The sequence below is a fragment of the Nyctibius grandis genome, chromosome 4, assembly GCF_013368605.1.
Source record: "Nyctibius grandis isolate bNycGra1 chromosome 4, bNycGra1.pri, whole genome shotgun sequence".
Classification (NCBI taxonomy): Eukaryota; Metazoa; Chordata; class Aves; order Nyctibiiformes; family Nyctibiidae; genus Nyctibius; species Nyctibius grandis.
The window spans coordinates 31,983,407-32,001,258 of NC_090661.1; the positions used below are offsets into that span (position 1 = coordinate 31,983,407).

Below are 17,852 nucleotides of genomic sequence, written 5' to 3' on the forward strand. Positions count from 1 at the left end.
TGGGATCCTTCCCTAGGTATTAGAAGCAGCTTATTAACTGCTTCCAACAGGAGTCTCCATTTCCTATAGCAAAGCCCCACGCGAAGCTTCAGAAGACACAATTAAAAGCAGGAAAGGCATATATTTTGGGCTGAGGTTCCTAGACTACTCAGGGTGCAATACAATCCCCTTTTTTACACCACACTCCTCTCTTCCATTTCTCGACTGACTAGCATCACAAGACCAGTAACAGTTTCACAGCATGTTTGCACTCTGCTGTGAACTAGCTCTTCACAGTACTCCTCAGCCTATGTTGCCTATGATGGAAAAAGCTCATGAAATTTAGTGTTCAGGTTTAGTTCAGAACACCACCCTAAAACTGGCTGCCTAAGAAAAATGTTTAAAGCTGTCTTTACTAAAATGCTGACCTAGCAATTCCTGCCTGTACTTCAGTGAGTGCTGCCTGTTGCAGGACAGTAATTTCGAGTGAGAGCTCTCTGTGCCAGGGCAAGGATGTACGAGTTGGCTGGCCGTTCCTTGGTGTGATTGTGCAAATAACTTTTTCCTAGTTCCCTAAAAGCTCTGACCGTACAGTCTAACAGTCATGTACCGAATGATGCCTCTCATTACCCATAATATATATCATCATACAACGGCACTGCTCAATGAATATATATATATATACCTATCTTTAAATACTTACTACTTTACATAAAGTATGTGAGGATCAAGGACAGGTAAAGCATACAACTGGTTTTGCTGATATCTCCATAACTTTACATGCCTTTTTTTTTGCAGATAATAGATCTCAGAAGAGTTGCCATATAGCCATCTACTTACTTGTTTCCGGAAATCCTCTTTTGTAGTTTTGCGTACAGGTTGGGAGGGCACATGTACAGGGCTTTGGGGCTGAGACTCCTCTGTAACCCCGTATACTGACTGTGAGGAAGCAATATACAAACAGAAGAGATTATGGCATTTTTCTCTGTTATGCGATGGGGAAAAGTGCAGAATGCAAAGCAGTGAGGTAACAAGCCAGGAATTTCCTACTGTTTATATCCGTACAGGTCAATAATCATTCAGCCTGGAGCAAAATTTACAGATCAGACCATGCTTGCAGATGCCTGCACTTGGAAGGTCTGCAGGGACATTAAGAAAAGGGTTTACTTTAAATGTTAAAATGCAGCTGATAATTTTTAGGAGTTCTGAAGGCTGTGTGTGTCAATGCTTGCAGGATGAACACTGGGAGTAGTCATTGTGGTGGACCAAGCAGAGAAAGAAATGACTAGAACCTAATCGTATGCCATTTTCTTTCACTTGGTTTAATTTCTTGTTGTAAATCTACACATTGAAGAAAGTGCTTAACCAGGTGTCAATGAGTCAAGTTCCCATGAAACTCTCTAAACAAAATCCTGCAGATTGACTTGTAGCCATTCATTTTCAGGACAGAGACCTGCGCTGAAAGTAATATCAGTTACCCTTTCATTTAGTGCTTTTGCTTTTTATTTAAAATTTGTAAGAGACACGTGAATAGCTCTGCTGCAATTTAACAACCAATGGAAGTTCAAGAGTCTGGTGTCCCCTCCAAAATAGATAACAAGGGATAGGACGAGAGGAAACAGTCTCAAGTTGCACGAGGGGAGCTTTAGACTGGATATTAGGAAAAATTTCTTCACTGGAAGGGTTGTAAAGCACTGGAACAGGCTACCCAGGGAAGTGGTTGAGTCACCATCCCTGGAGGTATTTAGAAGACGTGTAGATGTGGTGCTTAGGGATATGGTTTAGTGGTGGCCTTTGCAGTGTCAGGTTTATGGTTGGACTCAATGATCTTAGGGGTGTTTTCCAACCTAAATGATTCTATGATTCTATATATGCAGAAGAGCTAAAACTTGCTGGAAGTCAAAGACACCCAAGCTGCTAATGATCCAGCTTTTGAAATGATTAAGGCGGGTAAACAGCTCTGAAACATCCGTGCCCAAATCATTTCTGAAAATGGGATCTAGGTACTTTTGCCAATTGCTTTAATTTTATGGGAGTGCAGAGCCAGCAGACATCTGGGACACAGAGCTCCTTAATGCCCTTCTCACCTCTACCCATCACCCAGTCTGCACTGCTCTGCTGGTAAAATGGGAATAGTAAATTCACCAATTAACCAAAACGGAACTGATACTTGCAAAACACATTTTTTGGTTCCTATTGGGTAAGTCTGATATACTGTAGGTGTCAAGTGTGATTTGTATTTAAAAAAAAAACAAAAAAAACCCCAAAACAAAAACCAAACCCAGAAACTCAAACTGACCTTTTTCACCTTCTGCGGGTTTTTCATACGACGACACTTTCTAATGTCCATTTCTGTGGTGTTCACACAGCCCGGCTGAAAAAAGATGGTAATCGTGTTACTCCTCTGTTTACAATCTTCATGCTACTTTCTAAGGTATACAATTAGATGTTGTCCAAAATTCTTTCCTGAAGTTTGTGTCCCGTAAATTATTCTGGCTAAACAAGAAACTGCATAACCCACAGTTGGCATGTCAGCATCCAATCCATTTATTCATAACATTGGCACCAAAAGGAAATATCTCAGCTAAGAGGGCAGCTTTTTCTAGGAAGTCTGAGCCAAACTGGGTAAGCTGCTTTTCTTTCGTATGCACAACAAATAATCTTCAAAACTTCACATTTATAATATATTTCCAAATCAATAGTTCCATGCATGCACAAGTCTCAAATGTTTAAAATAATCTTGTAGACATGTGGTGTGTTTTGAACCGTGAGGAAAATCCATGTGGTGACTTTAAAGGCAGTTTCTTTGTGCAATACAGGGCACAGTGTTTACTGGCATTAAAACTTTCCTGTCAAAAACTAGAAATTCTCATCATTCAAAAAGAGTTTTACCACAGGCCTGTGCACATCCCAGAATGCTCTTTCCTGGCTGTCCAAAATCTTTCTTTCTGTTTTATCCTTTTTTCTGTCGATTCTGAAAACAAAAGCATAAACATGAGTCAATGTACAAGTAATGCTTTCTTTGTTACAGTTCCTAGCTGGGATTTTTAACGCCATGATAAAAAAAAATATAGAAATCCACTTTTTTGTACAGCAATGTCACACTCCCGCTTGCAAGGCTGTGTGCCATGAACAAAATATCACTGATGTTTACTCCAATATGTGTCAAAAGAGATTTTCCTATTAAAGTGGAAAATTTACTTTAACGTGTCTTTTTTCATCTGGAGAGGAAAACAACCTTTCCTGATACTCTGTTCCCAGACCCTGATTTGGCAGCCTGGGGAAGTCCATGTTTGGCTTTGTCAGGAGACTCACAGGGACCTCTTTACTCCAGGTAAAGCTCTTGGCTGGTGCTGGACTGAGGTCCATGTCGGGAGGCCCCGTTGCACGCCGGTGCCCCAGCGGCACCGCTGGCATGACCAGCGATTGCGAAGGGGCAGCCATCCCAGGCATTCCCAGAAGCAACAGCACGGGCAGCACTTGGGGCCACTCTCCTTAGGGCTTTCAACAGATCGGCTCTGCCCCCCGCCCTGGTGTTGGCAGAGCCAGGGGTGACAGCACAGGCAACCAGAGCAGAGCTTGGTGCACAGCCCCGTGCAAGCTAGCGCTCAGCCAAGAGACCTGCGACGGCCAGCACAACCGTAATTCCATGATTTCAGCACTGATGCAGCCAGTGCATCGACTCACTCAAACCACGCACATCAAAAGCGACCAGAGGTTGTTCGAAACAACTGTTCCCCTATCTCTGGGCAACATCGAGCAATTCGCTTCTGGTGCTTCACTCCTGTGCTCAGCTCTACACGAGAGCACAGCAAAGTCACCACTGGCTTGCAAGATCTACCTGTGGAGAGACCGAATGAGGCACGGGGAAGGAGGAACCACCTTTGCCTCCAGAGCAGGATTGCAAAGCTGACAGCATCCCTGTGCTGGGTTTCTGCACTGCTGCCACCCAGGAAAATCAAAGCAGTGAGAAGAAAAAACCACACCAGCTGGGATTTCTGACCATCAGGTTCTCCTCCCTCCAGTTTTTCTTTCGGAGGGGTAGTGATCCTCAGCTAAGTCTGTGCTAGAAAAGGGATTAGGGAACGGGACTGAAACTGAAGTTTCTTAACACCCCTCCCCACAAAAAGCCTGAGTCCTCCACAGTTCGGTGTCACTCTCTGAATATCCCCACTGCAAGGCTGAGACGAGAAACCAGCTCTGTCCCCGCACACAGACAGAGCAGCTGCCAAACGGCAGTTGCTGTACTGCACTGAGGAGCAAGCAAAGACACTCAGCCCAAAACTACTTTTTTCTGAGCGAGTCCTTTGCGCCTGGCCAAAGGGTAAGGTGAGGTTTTCTGCCAAGCTCACATCACACAGCGCACACAAACTGGAGGGACTCTTTGGAGGCTTCATGAATTGTCTTCATGGGTACTTTGTGCTCAACCCAAGTTCTCGGCTCATATCCCCATACTTAATGATAACTCAGAATTTCACATTTTAAACCATGAAGACACAACATAGTTAGATGTTCTATGGCTGCGGTTTTTGAGCAATGTAGGAATAGCAATGGGAATCCTGTGTGCAAAGACATGGAAGGCGGAGCAGAACTTGATAAGCAGGAGGAATGTTTTCAGGTATTTTTGGTTTATTTTCTTTTTTAGGTAACTCAGGACTGTGAATTACACTGTGAATTCCAGCCCTGCCTTGTTGGAAACCTGAAGACTGAACCGTCACATGTACTGGGAACCAAGAAGCTGAAACTAGCCAGCAAAAAAAGTTGATACTGGCCAGTCCACACTTACATTTCAAAAAAAAACAGAATGGAGAAAAGATGAATAAGCAAGAGTGATCACATAAAGAATCTGATATTTAAATTTCTTTCTTAGGTAATAATCGTATGTTGTAGACAGAATGCAGAATTTTGTTTTGACTTAAACTTTTTTTCCATCTTGGCAATAAACTTTTAAGTAACTGAAAGTACAATTACTATCATAACTTCTAATTTTCTCTTCCAAAAAGAATATTGGTATTCTGGTCAGAAAAAATCCCTTAATTACCTTGTAATTTAAAGGATAATTACCATGTACTTAAATAGTGCATAATTACAATGTTATTAAGCAAAGAAATAATCAAAATGCCAAAGGGTTAATCAAAGATAGAGACATATACCTCAGCCACACCCTCAAGAAATGATGTTCCTTAACTTTTTAGCATCTAATGCTGAAAGTGCAAATTCCTTCTAGTGGTACAGAGTGCCAGTACTGGTGTTCTCATGCACCATCTTCACCAGCCTTTCCATTCTGTAGGTGAGAACTACATGCACAAAACGGACACGTAGGGCTTATACACTAGTTATACACTTATAGCCTGGACCATACCCATTTTGCAACAATAATTAAAACGTGCTTAAATATTAAGAGGCTTCAAACTGGATTCACAAGGGAAGATGAGAAAAAATGTACATTTCAATTATGAGCAGAGGATAGGAAAAAAACAAATACTAAATCTGAGTAAGTTCCATGTAAGTGGTACCCAATTCTCCACACTAATTTAGCAGCACAAATCAGACTGCAGAGAGTAGAGGTACAACAGAGTCAACTGGGGATTGGTATAAATGAGAAAATCAAATCCAGTCTGCTGTAAACACCACCCTTATAATCACTTTGAAGTGTCAGTTTTTTTAAACTCAGAAATACTTTACAAGCATAGAGTAACACAGACAGATGACAAAGTTCTGTTCTTTCCATTTACACAAAACAAAAATACTACACAAAAGTAGAAACAGACTGGGCAAGAGCATTACCCAAGCTCCCATGGTGAATCCAGGCTCAGGAGCTCCTGACCAACATTTCCAAGTACAGATAATTAAACCCATCTTTCAGATTCTGGCACAAACCTTCAGAATTGGCTCTTTGTTGTTTCTAGTCTGCTGGTGATTAAAATTCACCAACACCTTCTGAGTTTAGTCACAGTAAAGACTTTGACAGAGAAATTTTATCTGTACAGAATCCCCTTCCCTTCACAGCTCTAAACACTGGTGCAATCCAGTGCTCCAGGATTACTCACTTCACTTGGGCCTCAGCTTGCATGAAGATGAATTCCCACTTTCTTGCAAATGCTCTCTGAAGTCTTGCTAAGTTTTCCTGATAAAAGATGAGAAGAGTAAGAACAATTAATCCTTGTAATTATAACAACTGCTTAAGAGCACTGTTAGCATGGGGGGTGTTTATTTTATTCCATTATTTTTTTTAAGCTAGAAAACTCAGGACGTGGAAGTCAGTGTTGGTTTCAGGTGAACGATCTTGCAGGCAAAGAAAGGCTGTAACACATCCTTTTGGGCTGGAGCACCATAGCTGCAGCCAAGAGGGGCCTGTCAGGGAAAGTAATGGAGTGTGATGAAGACAGCCTGAGCTCTGCTATGAAAATAGTGATGGACTTGTTCCCAAAAGATAACACTGAGAAGCTTCGTGAAGCTGATGACTTTCATTTCTGATAGCAGATGGCTGCCACCTGCACGATTCTCTCTCATCCTCACTTTCCCTTCCTCCCCGCATTGCTCTCTGCACTTGAGGCTTTTGCTAAGGTGCAAAGTACCCCTCGCTTTGCTCAGTCCTGGTCACCGCCGAGAGCATTATGCAGCTGCACAGCACTGAAGGCTGGGGATTGCCAGGATGATTCATAAAAGGAAATATCTTGTTTGTCTGAACAATGAGCATCTCTAACTGCAAAGACTGGGTCCAGATGCAGCCTTGCTCTACATCTGAAGTAAGAGCTCTGGTCCAGACCCACTACAGAGAGTGTCATGATCTGAACATTTGGAGGTGGATGTGACTTCATCACAGCTCAAGGTCAAACTCGTGACACAGCCAGAATTTCAGGCTCAAATGACACCCCAAAGTCACATTTCCACACCCACCCTGACAAGGAGGCCTATGAGACCATTAACCTGATGCTCTTCTCCATTACAGCTGGTTCAACTGTTGCAAATTTTCATTGAAATGAACACTATTAGTTCTACTGCTCTTCTTTTTATACCTATTCTCTTTATTTCAAGAAAGTGCTTAAATGCATGCATTTCAATGCTAGAAGAAATCTTCCTATTATTTACTTTAAACGCTTGTATAACGCAAGGCATATAGCTTGGCCCTGTTACCACCAAGTCCATGTAAAAGTTCCAGTCTGTATACATGGAAGAAAACAGTTAAGCAAATGATTTACAGCTGTGCTGAACTGTGATGATTTCCTTAACAGTGGCTGCAAGGAAGAACTACTTGTAATTATCTGCAAAATCAATTTTTTGTGTGTTTCTTTGTTTTATTTTAAATTATGTTCACATGTGTCCTCTGGAGTAAATATGCTGAAGCCAATGAAACATCACCAATTGAAGCAATATTTGAATCATGCTTATGTTTGGCCAACTATAAACAAAATTGAATGCAATTATGCAAGCTTAATCATATCATCCAGACCCCTGGATATGCTCTACCAGCATAAATCGGGGGTGGAGGGTTGTCTATGAATGCTGCAAGCAGAACCTAAAAATGAGGAGATGTCCCCTGAGATGCTCTGTAGAGATTCTCTTTGGAAACTCCAGGTCAGTGCTGATGCCCACAGAGAAGCATTCTCATACTGCATCTCCAAAAATGTGTACTAAATACATAGCGCTCCATCCCACTCCTGTAAGTCTGCTTCTCTCGCCTGAGCTTAGCTTACATCTCCATTGTTGGATTTGCTTTAGCTCCCATAATGACTAGGAAGAGTCAGTGCCATTCGTATCTGATTGTGTCTAATTAAGAGAGCAAAGTTTGAATGCAGAAGCAATTTCCAATTGTGCAATGCAATATTCACAAGAAAAATGAGAGACTGCCAAGAACTAATTATTTACCATCACTGGAGCATTGCTACTCTCAGTAGACAACGATGTGCAAAAGTACTTAGCCATAGCCTCGCTGCATGTATGTGGGAGTGCGTGTGCTGCTGAACAGCCTTTTGTTGCTTTATGATAGATCTTTAGAGTACTTAAAGTTAATTGGTTGTCTGTGAGCAATTTTAATGGTTTTAATAATGAAATCAACAATATGCAGAAGAGAAAACTCAGCAAAAGGATGTGTAAGTGCATGCAGATTATTATATTCCTTCCTTTATGCCTGTACTTCAAGATTAGAACTCTTGGGAACTCTGGATGCATTTCCAGGGTGGACTAGATAAGTGTCAATTTTTGCATGCTCTTCACTGAAAGGACCAAATGGCATGTATATATATCCACGTGCACAGAAGTCCCAAAATGTAGAAGGTAAAGAAGAAGGAAAAATTCCATTCTTGGAAAAAAACCCCTAAAATATATGCAATATAAATGTTTTCATTGTAATAAACACGACCACAGAAGTCCACTAGAACCAGCTTTGTAAACAAATCCTCCAACAAAAAACTCCACATTTGAAATTCAGCTGTTACACTGTTGAGCTAGTAAACAAAAAAAAAGGCAATATGATAGAAAGAAAAGTTCAGCTGGGCAGAGCGTTACACTGCTGGTATTCAAAGAAACTCACAGCGGCACTACCCCTCCTGCCTCCCGCTTCCCACTTCTCTCCACCCAAACCCTGCACAACCTGAAGCCAAGGTTGGGGATGTTTTTATGGATAATCACTTCATAACAGAAAACATGCCCTGAATAAGCTTGGGTAATAGTTTTTAGATGGCGTATTGAAAACAGTCCAAGTCTAATATCGGAAAACTTTCCTTTTAACTAGATTGGTCATCAGCAATTTAATTGCTCAATAAGGCGCCTGAAAGCCATAATTTTTGTGTGCTAGTATCTGCTATATATAAACCAGGGATGTTAACTGGAAACGGGAAACCAATGTAAACTTCTGTGTAATTTCCCCAGTCTTGGAGGGCTGGCTACACAGCAGATGCTTTAATTTGAGATGATGCAAAGCCAGGGACGTTCCCCAATCGCATTCCTGATGTTGTCTCCAGATCAACCTCCAAGCAATTCTGAAAAGAAGACCTAGTAAAGGCTGACCCCAAAGCACAAAATGGCAGCACTCAATTTTCAAGCAAAGCTCTCCCTGCACCCCCCAGCTTTAAACTCTAGCAGCAGTGTACCTACAGCTTCATAATCCGCCAGCTCCAGCCTAGCTTTGTTCTGCATGGTCCGTTTGCAAAGATAGATGGCTAAAGGGAGAAACAGAACGGAAAACAATTACAGATTATTAGTACTAGCTCTTAAAAAAGTGGTCCATGCACTGTTCGTTCTCATCAGAAAGCAACACAAGCCAAGGAAACAGAGGGCTGAATAACCCAGCTGACATTACCCACTAGTGATCTCAGAGGCCTTAAACATCTGGGACATCTCATTTAAAAGTGCTGAGAGTAGATGCCAGGGCCTAACAAGATGTCTGAGAAAGGCACAATTGCTTCTGGGGCTGGTAAGAGATTTAGCATTAGCAACCTGTTCCCCTCAGCACTTTGGGAACATGCCTGCCAAAGTGAAGAGCCCTGCACTTCTTTTTTTTAAACAAAGAGGGGAAAATTAAAAAAATTCAGGATATTGAAATGAAAACAGAAATATGGGCCAGACCTTAAAGGTATGATCTGAGCATTTTTTTCATATGCTCCATCCACTTATTCAACAGATTTCAAATGGTTAAGAAAAGCCTTCTCACATTTAACCATAGGTAGACACTGCAGAAACTGATGTGGTTTGGGACTCCGAGGGCGAAATGAGCCCAGTGCACACCCCCAAACCAGTCCCAGGTTGCCTTCTGGGAAAACCTCAGCTGGACCTGCTAGCTCACCCCATTTTCATTACAGGTTGAAACACAAAGTCACCAGAACACCGTGGTATACAGCCAGGTCTGAACTACACAACAGAGGTCCAGTGCTCTCATTTTGGGATGAATCTAGCTGTGAATTTTATAGCTTCCTTGTGTTTTGCCTTCTTTCATGGTGCAGGGCCAGGTACTTATTGTCCAACTGCCTACCAAACTGGAGCAGGGCATAAGGTAAAGCATCATCTACAGAAAACTGCAATAAATCTTTTCAGAAAATTTCAGCTTTTCTTTGAAAACCATGGGGGTTTTGGTTTGCTGGTAAATACAATTTTCTGACACCTTCATGGACATTTTTCATTGGAAACCTATTCTTCTATAGAAAATACATGAAAAAACAACAGTGCTACTCATGTAACTCTGTTCTATGCTATTCCTATAATTCTAACATAATGAGCCAATATTATGCATGGTAACCAGAGATGATCAGTTCATGCATATTTATGCATCTCAAGGGCAGTTTCATCTGTAAGCCGTTTACAACACCAAATAAAGTGAGAGTCAGCCATCCCTCAGTATTTCCTCATGCTAGGCAGTGACCTGCCACTAGGAACTTAGTTCCTGTCCTGTGAGTGGATCCATGCAAATAAAAAAAGTATGAAGTGCTGCTGGGATTTCAGTTTTATTTGGGTCTACTGCTAGTTTGGGATTAATTCCTGGGAAGACTCCATCTGTACAGACCTCTGATATGCAAGGACTGATTATAAGCATATGTTAGAGATTTCTGGGACAGATGAAAATCTGTCACTACAGGGCTCAGAGGTAATGCAGTTGCAGCTTGTCCAGCTGTGGGTCAGCTCATACAGGGCTTTATTTTGAGGTGTACTGTTCCACTCAATGCCCTTGCAGCACAATAATCTGACTGCAAAACCAGTTATTATCAGATACTACAGGAAAAAACAGAACTTCCCTCTTCAGATTGTTATTCTGGTATTTACAGAATTCATCTTTGGCACAGTTCAGACAGTTATATATGGTGACTGTAAAATCTGGAAATTATTTTGCATGTAACGAACAGCATCATGTTTTCTCCTAAGCAGTTCCCTCACTGGGATAAACACTTTAGTCTGTGCTAGCTTCCCTGCAGATGAGGACTGCAGATGAACTATCACATGACAGACACCATTGCAGGCTACTTCTCCACCCCAGCAAATGATTTCCAGAATCCATAATGATGAGTAATTATTGCCCAGGAAAGAAAAAAAAAAATGATTATTCAGCGAGGAGTTCTAAACTGATCTTAGATTATGAGATATTTCAAAAGAAGGATTTCCAGAAGCTCCTGTTTTATGAGCGCACACAAGGGTTCACTTCCTCTTCCAATGCCACACCAAGATGCAACAATTGATTTTATCATTTAACTGTGAAAGAAGTGCAGTTCTGGAAAAGACAGCAACATCACATGCAGATAGCTAAAGATAACAACACTGACTTATTTTCTTTATGTATTATCACTGTCTGCAGCCACCCACATGTTTAACACACCATGTTGCAGTTTATTAGCTCATAAACCATGCTCAGTCTTCTCTTTTTTACCAGCTATCATCTGGTAATCTTAAAAAAATGGGAAAAATAAGTCTAATGTCATATATCAGAGAACTTTAACTATGAATTGCCATCAGTGATATACTGGTTTATTGATCAGCCAGATGAGTGCCCAGATGAGGCAACTTTTTATTGATCAACACATCAGATTCAGCTACAGATCAGAGTATGTTCTCCCACAAAAGCAATATTGGTATTATTTAAGATTCCCAAGGAGCAGTATTCTGCTGGCCATAAATCCTGCCGAAACAAACAGAGCTATGGGAGAACAAGGGCAACGGCAGGTAAAACCCTGGCCCCACTGAACCTGACGGCTACAGCTCCATGGGCTTGAGACACCCCAGGATTTCACTTCATGTATTTGAGATGGGCACATATCTGCCTCTGATCCTGCAGTCTGACAAGAAACTCAGCTGATGAAGGGTTTAGAGGGCCAACAGTAATTATTTTAAGGACAATCTTTTCCATCACAAATTTTCTGTACTAACTTTCTACAATGAAATAATTATACTCTCACCATAATCTGTGTTTTCTGGTTCCCAGCAGTTTGAAGGCCAAAAGTACGGTGCCTAAGAAACAACATACACATTTTTGTAATTTAAGAGATGAAAAACAATTCAGATGCAGAAGAACATTAAAAGTACAAAAAGAAGAATCACAAAGTCTACAGCCCAGTTTCTGCTCTCAGGGGAAACTGCCACAGATCTCAGTAAAAGTGAGGAAGCTTTTCCAGGAAGGTATCACCTTTAACATTCCTCACTGCAGGTAAATAGAGATGCTGTAATACAAGCGTCTCTTGAGGAAGATGTCCAGTATCCTGATGACATTTTAGACACTGTTGCCATCTCACCTGAATGTGGACCTCTTACTCTTTATCCCCAGAACCTCCTTTTTCCCCAGGCATTCACAGACACCCTGAATCTTTTTTTTTTTTTTTTCCTCAGGAGCATGGGAAACCTCATGGCCTTTTACATATGCTGCACACCACTTACTTTTTTGGAGCAGCTACCAGTGTGGTTGGCAGCCTACAAAACAATTTACTTTTTAGATATAACAGATGGCAGAGGTCAAAACTCAGCTGATTAGAGTTGTTCTGAAAGCAGAAGTCCTGCGAAGCTTACTGCTTTGGTTTTCTATCCAGGTCTGCATATTGCAGTTGCTACAATTAATTACAAGATATTAGTACATGTGGCTGTATTTCAGTTTTAACATGAATGAAAAATAATGTCCCTGTGATCACACAAATTACAGAACACTGTTTTGCATTACTGATGTAATGCCACAAATGGGCATAGGACATTACACACACAAAGACTATTCCTTGCTTCAGAGTACACTGAGAAAACATGGAGAGATCAAACAACACAGGGTTCAACGCTTTGCACTGATACATATCTTACAAACTTCACAAGATGATGAGCTACTGTTAAAGGAGGGACTGATGCTGAGGTAGAAAGTGGCAAGAAGAGAGTAATGGAAAGCAAAAATTATTCTATCAGGTTATTTTTGCAGAAAACAGCTGAGGAGAACTACTGCAGGAAATGACAACAGGCAAAGAATAAGCAAAAGTTGTAGGAAAAGATTAGGAAAAGAAAAGAAAAGTCAATAAGCAGTCAAGACAATTTGATTATGTATGTGGTTTACACAGGCTTAAAACAAGGAAAAAGAAATTAAATGATACTCTGCTTTTGAAATCTAGCTCCTGAGAGCTGCACAGGACGACTTCTTACGGTGTCATTCTTTTAAAATAGAGAGAAATACAACTAAATGGGCAATCAGTATTACCTCTGCTTCTGCCAAGTCTTGCATGACAGGAGGAGCAGGACTTTCAGAAAAGCAAGGGAATTGTCATGAAAAATCTTAGCCTGAATGATGCCAGGTAATCAGAAAGTGGGGTGAGATAAGGGGAGGTCTGTGATCTCCTGGGCTTCTTTGTTCACCGCGCCACTAGTCTCATGTGATAACACAATACCACAGTAGCAGTAGGACAGCGAGCATGAGCAGCAGCAACATCAGATGCAAAGAGGAGAACAGGCTTTTCAAATAAAAACTAAATAAGATAAAACAAACGTAAAGGAGGAACAGGAGGGTGAACAGAAGAGAGGTCACAAGAACAACAAGGGAGCTGGCTGGGACCATGTAACAGAAAACACAAATGCAGCCAGCAGGATTAGGCAGTAGGACTCCAGGTTTAAACTTATTGCTTCTTTTAAAGTTATGCAATCTAAAAAAAGGAGTTGTTGCAGCACAAGCACTCAGTTATCTTGGAGGCTGACAGCAGCAGTTTTAGGAAAGGGCATGGAACTCAAGTGCAGGATGCTTTAAAAATTCAACACATCTGGAGGCACAGGGACACTGAGGGATAGAGATGTCCTAGCTTAGGTAACTGCCAAGGTTACACATCCTCTGTAAAAGAGCCAAAGCCTCAAGCTTACCCCCTCCCACACCAATCTGTAACCAAGAGAGGATAAAAATTTGAATTTTCTGCTGTGCCAGAGCTTGAATGTCCAACTCTAAAGTTTGCCCTGGTCCATTTTGCACAGGAGGCTACTCAATTCTGTGCCAGGGTTAGAACCTGGAAGTCATTTTCTTTCTCCTGGTTTAGTTAAACTCTAAGTACAATAGCGCTGAAATCATATCAAAAAAAGAATCACAGGACATATTAGTTCATTTATGTAGAAACTGTGGGTCAGAAAGTAGAAAAGAGTAATTTGCGATTCTAAAGCATATCTTTTTGAAGTGACTTCATAACCCAAGGCCTCTACCAAGATAGCTTCAGTCCTTGGCTTCATAGACCTAATGGGTGCTTAGGGGTAAAGAGCGGGTGATTTCAGCAGTATTATTGCAGGGACAGCTGAAAGGGCCACCAGGAAGGCAGAGGGCTCACCAACCTGGAAACGATAGAACGTTCCATCATCTTTCAGGGTGAGGACATGGTCTGAGATCGGAAAGACATAACCCTGTGCAGCAATAAGACTTCCCAAGTGTATTGCTTCCCCTGTGAAAGAGAGAAAACAGCAGGGATGTGTCAGGAAGACAGGCACTGCACTCTCCTCTGCTTTCATTAGCGGCTCTGGTGATGACTCACGCAAAGACCTGGTGCACACACGCCTCTCTGTACCCACACCGCACCCTTATGCCTTCCAACCAAACCGTGCAAACCAGGAGAGCAGAAATCAGCCCTACAATAGAGAAGAAACACTGCTCAAATGTTTAACCTGCTGGTTTTACGTTTACAAGATGTCACATACCAGTTCAGCTCTAGAGTCTGAAATCCAATTCAAAGCACATTATCCACCACAGGTGACAGTTGACAAGAAGCCTGTTCCATCAGTGAACCCCACTTGCCTCTATCAAATCCAACAAACACCTGCAACACCAGGCCATTAGCAGCATGTTTATTCATAAAGACAAATCCTGACACTGTAGCATTGCCGTTTGTTAGAGGAAACGGTGCTGAGGTAAAGGGGACCGCGTATGCAACAACTGCCAGGGCAACCTTCACCACTGCAGAGGTACATCTGCACAGATTTTCAACCAATGTCATCTGTCAAAAGCTGCATCAGCTTTCTCAGAGTTGCAAAATACACATCAGCTGTTTATGTGCCCCCAGGCAGATAATACAGCTACTGTCTGCAGCTGAATTGGGACTTGACTGGACTCATGAGAAGGGATGTGTGTATAGGGATGCCCTGGGTGAGACAACGCTGCCTCTATCTCTGCTTTTACATGGTGACAGTAGGCAGCAGAAACAAACTGGGAGGTGAGATGCTGGATTTTTTTCCCTTTCCAGAAAAAGAAAAGAAACTTCTGGACCTGCAAATCTTTTCTGCCTCTTTTCCCAATAGTTCTTAACTGTGCCACAATGATATTGGTTTCTCTGAAGAGTGAACTATTTGGACTGGGCCCATACACTGATCACTGTTTATGGCTGATTATCTGTTTATCTATCTGCTGTCATAAATGAGCAGCCATCATTTGATCCCATGATGGTGTCTGCGTCATCCTTGGCCAATGTGTCCTGTCAGTCACGGCTACTTTTCTCCACATCTTGAAAACCTGTCACTGCCTTTGCCTGCTTAACCACACACATCACCAACTTCCTTTCTAAGCCTGGGAACAACCTTAAAATCAATCAGGCTATCTTAAGTAGCAACAATTTCACAGACAGGCTAAGACTCCTACAAAGTACTTTCTGTGTGTTGCAGTGTAAGGCATTAGGCTTAATTAAGATGTTGATTCTTATCTCTTTCCCTCCTATGCTTAAATCAACCTTGTTGTTCTACTGGTATTTTGGACCGCAGCAAAATAGTATCTACCGTCTAATGGTACACACAATACAGATGGAGTATCTGTTCCTCCCCAGCTGTGGTCACCTTACCTGGATCCTCAATGCTGAGGTTCTTCATAAGCCACTGCACAATATCAGCACCTTAAAAAAAAGAAGTGAAGAAAGTATTAAACATTGAGACCACAGGGTTTGAGAGCCCTAGAGAGAGGTAACATTGAGACAGATACAATAGAACTGAGATTAATTTTATTCCATTTTCCTTTTTATCTCCACTGAGGTTTCAGTATGTTTTTCCTTCTTGTGCCACGCTGTAATTATGTAGTTATTGACAGGTACTAAGTCCCAAGAAGTATTTTGTGTGATAGGAGACTTGATATACTTTAAGTCAGAGAGTACTCTAATGGTTCCATGTAACTTGCTCTCTCCCAGTTGCTTCTGTCTCACCTTCTGCAAGCATTAGCTAGCAGAGACGAAGGAGCATTTACTGGCACCTTGCACTTGTAATGTCAGAGGCAATGATCTAAAAGTACACAACCGAGTTATCAGTCAAAAAAAGACAGAGGAAAGTCTCACTTATGTCAAGGAGAAGCAATGTCTTAGAGAAGAAAGTGGGATTCAGTGTGCCTGTAACCAAGCCTCTGTTGAGCGGTCACCTGCTAGTGATTGCACCACCAGCATGGTGGCCAGGAGAAGAGAAGTGAGTCTAAGGCCCATCAGGTAGTTTATGAGGTTTTCAGGACCCATCAAGCACAAAGCTTGTTGCTATCTTATAAACAGCATAAAGATCTCTGAGACTGATCCTCTGCATGTATACAACCTCTCTGTTTCTTGCACGGAAATCATAGAAGTGGAAAACTTGTCGCTGTTCTGTAGAAGCTAAGGCCTTTTATCAAAAGACAACATGACAGGGCAGCAAAACTTAGTTAAACTCCCTACTCAGAGAGTTAAGCTTAAAATGAAACATAATGGTGTGTACAAGTCTGCTAGCATGACTTGTCCAAAGTCAAAGGCAATCAGAAAAGGCACTTGAGGCAATTGTAGCAAGTCTATGCCAAGTTATGGCAGCTTGCAGCACAATCTAGCGATGCCATGTCTGGATGCAGATGTAACACCAAATCCTTCTCAGCGTACAGTCAATTTGTTGAGAAATATTTGCATTCACATACAGTAGGCTAATATCCCCAGTAATACTTCGTGCTATGCTTTCTGATACATCAGTTGAAGATAGCATACAAAAAGGAACTGATAAACAGCACGGTTCAAGCTTACTAAACGAACTCTGGAGGATCTTATCTGCATGGAGCACTTCTGGGTTCAGACATGGTGGGTACTTCAAGAAACAGCATAACCCACACAATGCCTTTCCCAGAAAAGGTCTGAAGAACATTTTGCTTTACACAGGCCCAGAGCATCCCCACACACTCAATAAACCTTAAATACAAGGAAGGCCAAGAGTCACAAGCATAATGTGCCATAGAGAGAAAGACAACAGGCGCTGCTAGTATCCCAGGTCCCTGCGATATCTTCAGGTCTGAGTGACTCTCCCATACAGGCGAAACTCCCACTAGAAACGTGGGCTCTACCCCATGCAGAAGGGGCCAGCAGCTCCTGCTCACCCTGACAATGCCAGCTAACCCACGACTCTGCAAGGGGCACCAGTAAACCCTCTTCAGAGTCAGGCTTCAGTGGCAAGCAGGAATATGGACCTAACCTCCCTCCTTCCCCACGCAAGGCAAGTGAAACAACTTGCTTGTCCCCGTCAGGCAATCAGGAGAGCTCCTGAATATCAGGAAAGCATCTGCGTTCGCTTAAATACTGGGCAAACAGAGGTGACCAACAAGCAGCCGCTGGGCATTGTCTCAATCTGCCTTGTAGGTATCAACAAACAAGATACTAAGGACCTATCTCAGAAGCTTATATTCTCAGCTCTACGGTCACTATATCTCCCAACTCCACCTAAGAGCAATTTAAATTGCCACTATCCTATTTGGAAAGTTATTCCAGAACCCTCTTTTTCCTTTTTTTTTTTGATAGATAGAACTCTTCTTGTAACTTCCCAGTCTGAGTTTATTAATATGCAGTTTATATGCATCTGATATCAACCTGTATTAATCATTTAACGGAAAGAATTATTCTTCTTCCTTGATAGTTCCTCCTGAGTGTTTCTACAGAGGGCTGACACATTGCCTCCCTACTTCCATTTCACTAAACCAACCAACC

General features: G+C 41.9%; 1 protein-coding gene across 1 annotated transcript in view; it reads right to left on the reverse strand.

Moving 5' to 3' along the window:
* The window catches only part of RGS6 (regulator of G protein signaling 6), a 272,032-nt gene that overhangs the window by 43,152 nt on the left and 211,028 nt on the right, over positions 1–17,852 (reverse strand). The window contains exons 3-10 of the mRNA XM_068397359.1: positions 15,723–15,773; positions 14,233–14,339; positions 11,859–11,910; positions 9,076–9,140; positions 6,030–6,106; positions 2,872–2,953; positions 2,279–2,353; positions 820–918 (exon numbers count right to left, since the gene is read on the reverse strand). Coding sequence (XP_068253460.1) covers positions 820–918; positions 2,279–2,353; positions 2,872–2,953; positions 6,030–6,106; positions 9,076–9,140; positions 11,859–11,910; positions 14,233–14,339; positions 15,723–15,773 — 608 coding nt within the window. The remainder of the gene's footprint in view (positions 1–819; positions 919–2,278; positions 2,354–2,871; positions 2,954–6,029; positions 6,107–9,075; positions 9,141–11,858; positions 11,911–14,232; positions 14,340–15,722; positions 15,774–17,852) is intronic.